We start from the raw sequence: 12246 nt of genomic DNA on the forward strand, positions 1-12246 counted from the left end.
GGTGCTTGTGTTACATGTACCACCCTGTGTAATAAACAATTGCAAGAATAAAAGTTGTATGATGAGAGCCCACAAAGGAATGAAAAAGACCAACACTGGACACATTCAAAACAAGAGAGCTTCTCCATTTTTATTATAAAAACTTCAGCTTGGGAATTACAATATGAAAGTATATAAATACATATACATGTATCAATATAATTGTATTAAAATAAAAGTGATACTTCACACTTTCAAATAATTATTCACAAAAAAATCCAGTGCCAAATGGTTAGCCCTAAAAACTAGCATACAAGTAACATTATACAAACTGAACAGGCTGTCTTTAGGAATATCTATGCATATATGTATACATATATATGCATATGACAACAATTCATGAAAAGAGAGGCCGTGAATTTGAAGGGGAGGGGAAACAGTATAGGGAGGGTTTGGAGTAGGAAAAGGAAGGGAACAATTTTGTAATTGTATTATAACCTTAAAAAAATAAAAATGTCTCATACACTTTCATAAATATAGAAAGGAAAAAATAACAAAATTCCAAAATCAATGAGTAAATAGTACCAAATGTAATTAATGTGAACTTTCAAACTATGACTCAAAAGGTAAATATTCTCAGATGAAATAAAATCTCAATTTCCCCCAAAAGGAACAGACTGAGGACAAGTTTTTAAGACATGGACTATCAAGAAACACACCCTATCTAATGTTGTGCATTGCTTTAATTATCTAGCAATAAAATGTTAAAATATTGCATTATGTGTTATTTCAGAATGGTCTATTAAAGCAGAGCAGCAGAGAAGGTTGGGAGTCTGGGAAAAGAAAAGACTATGCTACCAAAAGCAAAGCACAAGGAAAAAAAAGTTAAGACTATCATGGAACTGCATGCACTAAAAACATTTAAATATGACAAACAATAATGGTTAGAAATAGGAAATCCTGGTAAAATAATGAAGTAGAAAAGTTTGTTTATGAGAAATTTTACATTTTAAATCCAGCAAACAAAAATAAAAAACTGGACTGATAATTATGTACTTGATTTACTGTAGAGCAATATAAAATATTACCTCAGCAAAAATAATACACAAATAGTCTATGGGATGTTTATTTAAAAATTCATTACACAAAAGATACAAATAAATTATCCATATTATATACAATTAAGATATTTTCTCCATATGAGAGACAGCATGAATAGAAATTAAAGAAATAAAAAAGGACAGAAAAACAAAACCCCAACTGAATCTTAGCCACGATGAAACAGGTATCTTTCTAAAATAATTCAGGGGACTGTGTATGTGACCCAGTTAGCACTGGGCTCAATTCCAGCACCACATAGAGCACATATAATCCAGCACCAAGGAACTGGAGTCAGAAGGTTCGGACAATCAGGTCATCTTCAGCTACACAATTAGAGGTCAGCTTGGGACATGGGAGATCCTGCTTCAAAAATTAAATAGACTATAATAACTTCTGGATTAAAGTTGTTAATAAAACTTTACACATAGTATGGTGAAATGTAGCATATGAAATTACTGCATATAGATGGGTTGTATACAAACTGTGCTCTTAACTCCAAAGGCAGCAATATAATGCCTGGGAAACCAGTTCTCTCATCTCTGAGCAAACCTCTCTCCCCAGTGTATTATGCTATGGAATGCGTTAGGTCTCTTTACCTTTTCCATAGCATAATACACTGGGGAGAGAAAAGAGTTTTAGCTTTAAAATGAAATAGTCACAGACCAAAATACCACTACCAAGTGAGTTTTGGAATGCTAAAGTATATCACTTAATTACAGTAGTTAATTACATTAATGAATTAAAGAGAATAACTGTACTTCATCTTGATAATCATTTTCAAAGACACCAGAAAAAAATCTGATAGCATTCTAAACATATTCCCGGTAAAATTCTAAATCAAAGGAATGGACATACATTTACATAACTTGAAAAGAAGCATGCATTAAAAACAATGGCAAACACTTCCGCAAAGAAAACACTAAGGAATTTGTATTAAAGTAAAAATAGAAGAGATTATTCTCTATTCAACAATATATATATATATATATATATATATATATATATGCACTATCTTAAGGGTCATAAAAATCTTTACCAATGTAATAGGGAAAATCAGATATGAATATCAGAGGGAAATGGTAAATGTCTCATTATTTAAAACGGACAAGACTGTGTACCTTAAAATTGAAAATAATTAACTGAAGAAATACAATATTAGAAGTAGAAATAGCTAAACGTGATGGCTGGATACAAGATAAATGTTAAAAAAATCAGTAGCTTTTCTATGAAGTATTGACAATAAATTTTCAAATCAATTGCAATACTACCAACAGTTAAGATATGGAATCAAGGGCTGGAGCGATGGCTCAGAGGCTAAGAGCACCAGTTGTTCTTCCAGAGGTCCTGAGTTCGGTTCCCAGCAACCACATGATGGCTCACAACCATCCGTTATGAGATCTCTACTGGTGTGCAAATAAATATACATGGAAGCAGACTGTTGAATACATAAAAAATAAATAAAATCTTAAAAAAGATATGGCATCAATCATTATGCCCAAAATATAAGCACACAGAGAACAGAACCAGCCTGCTCAACACAGAGAAGAGAACTATTTGAGGAGATGGAGATACACATTACCCTAATTTGATCGTTAAAAGGTATATAAATTCATGAAATTATCATATGGCATGTTAAATTTAAAAATAAAATATGTAGTAAAAATGTAGTAATATTCATTAGAGTAACAGCCACATATAAACAATTGTTTAATGACTACAAGAAAATTAAACAAACTGAGTAAGACACCATGTTTCAAGATGCAAAAGTCATTACTGCAAATGTGCCAATTTGTGTCATAACTCAAAAGTTCTGAGACATTTTGAAGGCATGTTTCAATGGAAATGCACAAAATGGATAAAATTGTGGGAAATGAATACTGAAAGGAAAACATAGCTGTCATACTTCAAATTATCAGGCTTCAGCAAGTAAAGCAATGAGGTGCTAACCTCAGTAATAGCCAAATACTATCCACAGAACAGGAAAAAAACTCAACAAAATATTTCATGATAGGAAATTCCAGGTTAATGTTTATGTAACAGCATTTGGGAATCTGGCTATCTTTTCTGAGAAGGAAACAGTTTCTTCTCAATAAACACAGACACACAAAAGAAAACTAACTTTAGAGAGTATAAAGCATCATGCAAAAATATAGAAATATAGAAATAGGAGACTAATCTTATGGTGTAAGAGCCTACTGAAATGAGAGAAAACCAAGAAACTAGAAAAGAATGATTGTCTATTTTATATAATCAAATTTGCCTTTCTGGAAAGTAGAACTACAAATAAATTTACCAAATGATAGACATTTTCAAGCGTACCAAAGAAGAGGAAATCAGCTCTACTACCTAGAAATATCCCAAAATTAATTTTTACAAAGACAAATGACACAACAAAATTGTAGGATATGAAAAAATGGCCAACAGAAGAAAAATGAATAAATATATGAAAAGGTGTTTAACTTTATTAGTTATTACAGGAATATTATTTCTAACTGTTATTTTCCCTGAAAAATATTGACAGAAACTAAAATGAATGGTAGTGACCAGAATTCCAGACAGGCAATTCAAATCAAACACTTTGATGTAAAGCTTTTATTTCTAATTTACTGGCTTATAAAAAGTACTTGTAAAAGTGGACAAGATAAGCCGGGCATTGGTGGTGCACGCCTTTAATCCCAGCACTTGGGAGGCAGAGGCAGGCGGATCTCTGTGAGTTCGAGGCCAGCCTGGTCTACAGAGCGAGTGCTAGGATAGGCTCCAAAGCTACACAGAGAAACTGTGTTTCGGAAAAAAAAAGTGAACAAGGTAGATTCAACATGATACTCTTTATAGTATTACCTATAATTACAATAAAATACTATAAACCTAAATCAAGACATACCACATGGAAAGAATAGAGTAAGAATACAGTATATACTATATAATGCACTATAGCTGTTTAAGACATGAATTTCAGGCCAGCAGAATAGCTCAGTGGGTAAAGGTTCCTATTGCGAGGCCTGATGACCTGAGCTTGATCCCCACATGGTCTAAGGAGAAAACAGACTTAAGTGTTTTCCTCTGACCTCTCATGCACACACACACACACACACACACACACACACACACACACACACACACACACACACAGAACCTAATAATAACTAATGCAATGCAAAATGACTCTCTAATGAACAGGAAGTTTTATAATATTAAATTGATTTATATAATATATAACAATATAATAATTCTGTGAAACACTCAACAATAGATGGGCATTAATAGACAAATCACTAAGAAGAGTCAAATAATCATAGCTACCTCTATGCAATAATATTAGGAAAGGAATGTTTTCAGTTTTTACCCTATGTATTACTGTCCTTGTTTACCATTTGCCATATGCATGTATTTGTGTGTGAGGGTGCATATATATGAGCATGTGAGTATGTGCACATGTGCATGTAGATATACATGCATTGGGAACACTTGCATTTCAAGCATCTTCTATGATCAGGCTCCATGATACTTGTTAAGACAGGGTCTCTTAATGAATTCGGAGCTTTTCAAATCTGCTACACTGGCTAGTGAGCCCCAAGGATCTGTCTGTCAACAATTGGTTTGAACATAGACACTGCCATTTTTATGTGCATGCTGGGAATCGAAACTCAGGAGGACATCATGCTTGTGTGGCATGCACTTTACCGAATGACCCATTATTTTTAATAAAATAAATATAAGCTTAGCCTGGCCTCCTTTTGGAACTTTTTCTGCTAAAATTTTAGGATGTATATACTAGTTCATTTTCTGAAGATATGTACGTCATTTCCCATATACAAGCCATGAATATTATATATATGAGTGTTCCTCTTACTGATAATACCTTGTGAATGTATTACCATTTCAGGAAATGTTGTTCCAGGCATAAACTGGATCTTCTAGAAAGTAACTATCATATACTTATAATTTTTTCTCAAACATCTACAATTGTTGGCATCTGGATTGCTTGTATTTTTTCTGTGATAAAACACAATGAAGTTAACAACCTTTGACTCAGTAACTTAGTTATTTATTCTAAATAATATGTAAACAACTTTTCACATAGTACATGCAGCACTATAGTGTAATATAGTTTGGGTACCACAAAACCTGCACTGTACTGTGTGCTTATCAAAACTTGTTATAATAACAGTAACAAGTTGGAAGGAATATAATGCCTACTAAAGGGAGATGAAATAAGTATATCTTATACTAAAATCATAACATAAATGCACAATTTGCTATTGTGAAAATTTACAATTTATTATGTGAAAAAATAGGTTACATAGTGGATTCATTCCATTTTGAAAAAGAAAAATGTGGAAAATTCTGAAAGAACATGTTAAAGTCTTTATAATGATTTTCTGTGAGAATTGAGATAATTGGAGAATATACTTTTTACTTTGTGTTTTAAAGTTTTGCAATAAAATGGTTACATATACATTTTCAAAAGACAACTAATAAACTTTGTGTATGACAATTTAAATGTTTTCTTCAACATAAGGTATATTTTGCATGGAAAGAACTATGGCGAAAAACAGTAAAAATATAAAAAATGTCCCACACATCCTCCTTACTCTATAATAAGCAGTTCACATTCTCTAATGGTTATTTGTCTGTGGTTATATATTTCAAAATAGCTGCAGCCACACTTTACATCATCAAAATGATTTTGAAGCTAAAATTACATAACAAACAAACCATAAATATTTAATGTCAAATAGTGTATATAAATAACACATTTACTTATTCCTTTAAAGCTAGAGCTAGTGACTGGGGAGATAACCCAGCTAGTAAGGTATATGCTTTACAAACATGAGGAGTTATATTTTTAAAAGGCTAAATGTAGTGGTGTGTCCTTGTAATTCCAGCACTGGGGTAGGGAGCAGAGACACAGGAACACATGGGGCCAGTTGGCTTACCTGGAAAACTCTAGACCAATAAGAGAACTTGGATCAAAACAAACAAGAACAAAAGAACCCACAAATGGACAAGGCAGATGGCTTCTGAAGAATGACACCAACGCCATCTCTGATTTCTATATGGACACACAGTGTGCACGTGCACTCATAAACAATGGTGTAACTGCACATATATGCATACATGCACACAAAATCTACAGTGACTTTTTTCCCATTTTTATTATGGCCAGGAAGGATGAGGAACATCATTGCGTATGAATTATCTATACTTTCTTTTCTGAAACCAATGCCTGAACCACCTGGCCACCACAGCCTTATAAAACTTTATAAAACTTTCCTTGAGACAAGATCTCTTTAAGTAGGCCAAGCTGGACTTGAACTCTCAAACCGCTTGATTTAGTCCATAGAATGCTGAGTTTATGGGCACTCCACCCAGTTTTGCATTATCTACATTGAAAATAATTTGGATCAATGCTTTGAATAAAATGTTTATAATTAGAGATTGTCAACGTTGTTGATTAAGACATAATGGAATAGTGAAGGAAAAAAGAAGCTGAGACACCACATCAAACCCATAGCTGTTACTCTAATTAGGTAAGCTGAAAAAGGCACCTCTGTTATCTAAATCACAAGCTCACTATAACAACCAAAAAAGAAACTAGATCCTTCAGCAGCAGCATAAATTTGACTTCTGTGAGAATGCTCTTCTTGACTTTGAAAACTCTTATATATAGCATCCTATACTTACTTTTTACCACAACTGAAAATTAATTAATATCCGTACTTTGCAAGTAAGCCCCCAAATAATTTTAAGCTCCATTAAAAATGCCTGGCACAAATTTGGCGCTCAATAAATATTTATTGAATGGATGGATGGATGGGTAAATGAAGTGCTAGCACTTTGTCAGCTCTAACGCAAAATGTCTTGATGCTTTAGTTGCTATTGCTGTTGTTACTTTTGTTATCACACAGATGACTGGAAATCATCAGATATTACTTGCCTAACTAGAAGTTCATTACATGGCTTCTATGTTTTTCATATCATCCAGAGGCATGAGTAGCTAGAAGTGCCTGAGGAGAGCTGAGACTTAGAGAAAGGAAAAGAGATAGATCTCTAGCTCAGCAGCCTGGGACTGAAGTTGTAGTTACCATTAGGTGTATACAAGGCAGTGGTCAGGAACCCAGGAAGTCAGTGATATCTGAAGAAGCGGGAAGATCCTGGAGGTCAAAAACAAACTAATAGTGAGTGATCTGGATAGTATCCTTAAGACTGGAGAATGATGAGTGACAAGGTATTCACATGGAAGGAAAAGTTAAATTTCCAAGCATTGATAGTCCAAGCATGAAGCTATGACGATGATACTAAAGTAAGGTGTGTTTGAACTCAATGCTTGACTGTATCCTTCTTGTCAAAGCTGGTATCAGGAAATATTTGCACCTACTTTCAACATACATAAGCAAGGGGATGGTCTAGTAGCTGGTTTTCGAATGACTCTATTGATGCAAATATTGTTCTGCCAGTGACAGGTTAAAGTATGACTGTTTGTATGTGAGATTTTATAATACACTATGGGAACCATAAAACCTTAGTTCCCCTCAGTGTCATCTAGATTTTCATCATCAGATACAAAAAAAAAAAAGAGAGAGAGCAAAGTGGTAGAATCATGGATTCTGGAAATAGGCTAGCTGGGTTCAATCCTAATATCTTTTATTCCCCAGTTGTGTCCTTTGGACAAGTTACTTCACCACAATTATACCTGTTTCCTCATCTGTAAAGCAGAGATAATAATAACTCCTGTCTCAATGGGTTGTGAAGATTAAATGAGTTGATGCATGTAAGGATCTTAGAACAGTGCCTGGACACAGAAAATGCTATGCATTATTGTTATTATTATTATTATTATTATTATTATTATTATTATTATTATTATTATTATTACCACATAGGGACAAATAGTATTCAAAATAGACAAATAAATGTTATCTTCACCTATGTTATAAAATTATAGTCTTCCAGCATGAAATTTTCTCATTAAAAATTTCACTTGTGCTTGAACATGTTTGATTCTCAAAACTAAAACCATCACCAAAGTTGTAAAATCACTGCATCAATTCTATAAAGCCTCTTTCTTAACACAATCCTTAAATGTTATAAAGAATATACATTTCCTAATATCAAAAGATCACAGACAGTATTACTGTTGGCCTCCAAAACTTGATCTGTAAGAGGCAATATGCTTTTAAATATTTTGAAACTAGTTCTACTAAAAGCAAGAATAGTTAATTTGAGAGGTTAGTCTAAAAATATCTGTACCCAGAAAGGCTTAGATGGAAAAGACTACATTTGAAAAATCACCAGGCTAGGGAAATATTAGGAAAAAATAAACTATGAAACAACTTTCAATACCTGGATACAGCAGACAGTGGAAAACCTGAATATCAGATAACCAATTACACTGGAGACACTGGGAGGTGCAGATATTGAGCCTGTTGATGGAAGACTGACTGGGTAGCTGTAGGAAGACCTGAAGATGCTGGAAGACACAGATGCTGGAAGATGTGGAGATGCTGGAAGCCCTGGAGATGCTGGAAGACTTGGAGGTGTAGGAAGACATGTACTCTTTGGAAGACGTGGAGTTTTCGGGAAGACGTGGATTTTTCAGGAGGACATGGATTTTCAGGAAGACGTAGATTTTTTGGGAAGACGTGGATTTCCGGGAAGATGTGGATTTTTGGGAAGACGTGGATTTTTGGGAAGACGTGGATTTTTTGGGAAGACGTGGATTTTTTGGGAAGACGTGGATTTCCGGGAAGATTTGGATTTCTGGGAAGACGTGGATTTCCGGGAAGACGTGGATTTTTTGGGAAGATGTGGATTTTTTGGGAAGACGTGGATTTCTGGGAAGACTTGGATTTTTGGGAAGACTTGGATTTTCGGGAAGACATGGATTTTCAGGAAGACATGGATTTTCGGGAAGACCTGGATTTCCGGGAAGACCTGGATTTCCGGGAAGACGTGGATTTCCGGGAAGACCTGGATTTTCGGGAAGACCTGGATTTCCGGGAAGACCTGGATTTCCGGGAAGACCTGGATTTCCGGGAAGACCTGGATTTTCGGGAAGACCTGGATTTCCGGGAAGACCTGGATTTCCGGGAAGACCTGGATTTCCGGGAAGACGTGGATTTCCGGGAAGACCTGGATTTTCGGGAAGACCTGGATTTCCGGGAAGACCTGGATTTCCGGGAAGACCTGGATTTCCGGGAAGACGTGGATTTTTGGGAAGACGTGGATTTTCGGGAAGACGTGGATTTCCGGGGGAAGACATGGATTTTTTGGGAAGACATGGATTTCCGGGAAGACCTGGATTTCCGGGAAGACATAGATTTTTGGGAAGACGTGGATTTCTGGGAAGACCTGGATTTCCGGGAAGACGTGGATTTTTTGGGAAGACGTGGATTTCCGGGAAGACGTGGATTTTTTGGGAAGATGTGGATTTTTTGGGAAGACGTGGATTTCTGGGAAGACTTGGATTTTTGGGAAGACTTGGATTTTCGGGAAGACATGGATTTTCAGGAAGACATGGATTTTCGGGAAGACGAGGATTTCCGGGAAGACCTGGATTTCCGGGAAGACCTGGATTTTCGGGAAGACCTGGATTTCCGGGAAGACCTGGATTTCCGGGAAGACCTGGATTTCCGGGAAGACGTGGATTTCCGGGAAGACCTGGATTTTCGGGAAGACCTGGATTTCCGGGAAGACCTGGATTTCCGGGAAGACCTGGATTTCCGGGAAGACGTGGATTTTCGGGAAGACGTGGATTTCCGGGGGAAGACATGGATTTTTTGGGAAGACATGGATTTCCGGGAAGACCTGGATTTCCGGGAAGACATAGATTTTTGGGAAGACGTGGATTTCTGGGAAGACCTGGATTTCCGGGAAGACGTGGATTTTTTGGGAAGACGTGGATTTCCGGGAAGACCTGGATTTCCGGGAAGACATAGATTTTTGGGAAGACCTGGATTTCCGGGAAGACGTGGATTTTTTGGGAAGACGTGGATTTCCGGGAAGACGTGGATTTCTGGGAAGACGTGGATTTTCGGGAAGACGTGGATTTCCGGGAAGACACGGATTTCCAGGAAGACGTGGATTTCCGGGAAGACGCGGATTTCCGGGAAGACGCGGATTTCCGGGAAGACGTGGATTTCCGGGAAGACGTGGATTTCCGGGAAGACGTGGATTTCCGGGAAGACGTGTATTTCCGGGAAGACCTGGATTTCCGGGAAGACCTGGATTTCCGGGAAGACGTGGATTTCCGGGAAGACCTGGATTTCCGGGAAGACCTGGATTTCCGGGAAGACCTGGATTTCCGGGAAGACCTGGATTTCCGGGAAGACGTGGATTTCCGGGAAGACGTGGATTTTTGGGAAGACCTGGATTTCCGGGAAGACGAGGATTTCCGGGAAGACCTGGATTTCCGGGAAGACCTGGATTTCCGGGAAGACCTGGATTTCCGGGAAGACGTGGATTTCCGGGAAGACGTGGATTTTTGGGAAGACCTGGATTTCTGGGAAGACCTGGATTTCCGGGAAGACCTGGATTTCCGGGAAGACCTGGATTTCTGGGAAGACCTGGATTTCCAGGAAGACGTGGATTTTCGGGAAGACGTGGATTTTCGGGAAGACGTGGATTTCCGGGAAGACGTGGATTTTCAGGAAGACGTGGATTTTCAGGAAGACGTGGATTTCTGGGAAGACGTGGATTTCCGGGAAGACGTGGATTTCCGGGAAGACGTGGATTTCCGGGAAGACATGGATTTCCGGGAAGACCTGGATTTTCGGGAAGACGTGGATTTCTGGGAAGACGTGGATTTTCGGGAAGACCTGGATTTTTGGGAAGACGTGGATTTTCGGGAAGACCTGGATTTCTGGGAAGACCTGGATTTCCGGGAAGACCTGGATTTTTGGGAAGACGTGGATTTTGGGGAAGACGTGGATTTTGGGGAAGACATGGATTATCTGGAAGACTTGGACTTCCTGGAAGCTATGGATTTGATGGAAGACATGGATTTTCTGGAAGATGTGGATGGATGGAAGACCAGAAGATAAATGGAAGACATAGATATTGGGAAGACATAGATTTTCAGGAAGACCCAAATTATCTGGAAGATCAGAATTGTTTGGAAGACTTGAGAATCTTCTGGAAGACATCAATCTTCAGGAAGATATACATCTTCAGGAAGACCTTTGCTGGAAGACATAGATCTATTGGAAGACCTAGATTTAGTGGAAGACTTCAGATTCTGGAAGACTTGAATTGGTGGAAGACATAGACTGGCTGGAAGACCAGGATTTTTCTGGAAGACCTGGATTGACTGGAAGACACTGATTTTTCTGGAAGACCTGGATTGATGGGAAGACTTGGATTTTAGTGGAAGACACAGATTTTTCTGGAAGACGTGGATTCTTCTGGAAGACGTGGATTCTTCTGGAAGACATGGATTCTTCTGGAAGACATGGATTTTCCAGGAAGATCTGGGATTCTATGGAAGACTGGATTTTCCGGAAGACTTGGAGATTGTCTGGAAGACATGCATTTTCTGGAAGATCAGGATGTCTGGAAGACCTTGATATTGTTGGAAGACTTGCAGTTGCTGGAAGACCCGGAGATGTTGGAAGACCTTGATGCTGGCACCACTGGAAACCCTAGATATTGGAAACATCATAAGCACAGGATTTTTGGAAATACTGAATGTTTGGATATTTGATAATTAAAACCATATTCTAGAAGTTTGGGATTATCTAGGTATTACAAATCTTGTATTTTGAGTCCCTAATCAGTAGTTTTACGGAGAACAAAAGACCTGGACATTTACAAATCACAAAATCCCACCTATAAAGAGATAATAAAACCTCAATATTGCCATAGTCCTGTCAAAAACCAACATAATTCATAAGATTATGTTTAAATGTTACTGGTAACCCTGCATATTAAGAGCTCTAGATGCTTAAAGATCTAGTTATTTATAGGTTCAGAGTAATAGAACACCTGAGTGTTAGAAAAAAAAAGAGTTCCTGTCAGGGAAGAACTGGCAATAAAAAGACATTATTGGAGTTGAAAGAATGTAAGAGCTGGATGACAAGAGAAAAGGGTAATGAAATGCTATATCCTGGGCATGGCAAAGCCATTACTATCATCATCTCACAATGGATGTAGTTACAATTACTGAGC

The 12246-nt window shown here is 37.3% G+C and overlaps 2 protein-coding genes across 2 annotated transcripts in view; both read left to right on the forward strand.

Annotated features, from left to right (window-relative positions):
• The window catches only part of Cdr1 (cerebellar degeneration related protein 1), a gene marked incomplete at its 3' end in the record, with an annotated part of 75630 nt that extends 65573 nt beyond the window's left edge, over positions 1 to 10057 (forward strand). The window contains 7 exon segments of the mRNA XM_035450127.1: positions 8709 to 8782; positions 8784 to 8801; positions 8803 to 8893; positions 8896 to 9456; positions 9458 to 9499; positions 9502 to 9966; positions 9968 to 10057. Coding sequence (XP_035306018.1) covers positions 8709 to 8782; positions 8784 to 8801; positions 8803 to 8893; positions 8896 to 9456; positions 9458 to 9499; positions 9502 to 9966; positions 9968 to 10057 — 1341 coding nt within the window.
• A 4-nt stretch (positions 10058 to 10061) lies between these two features.
• On the forward strand, positions 10062 to 11347 carry LOC118239416 (cerebellar degeneration-related antigen 1-like; the record flags this gene model as incomplete). Its single annotated transcript, XM_035450128.1, is given in 2 exon segments — positions 10062 to 11136; positions 11139 to 11347. Coding segments are annotated over 2 exon segments (1284 nt in total), but the record flags the coding sequence as incomplete, so codon positions are not given.
• Between the last annotated feature and the right edge of the window lie 899 nt (positions 11348 to 12246).

Source organism: Cricetulus griseus, chromosome X (assembly GCF_003668045.3).
Source record: "Cricetulus griseus strain 17A/GY chromosome X, alternate assembly CriGri-PICRH-1.0, whole genome shotgun sequence".
Taxonomy (NCBI): Eukaryota; Metazoa; Chordata; class Mammalia; order Rodentia; family Cricetidae; genus Cricetulus; species Cricetulus griseus.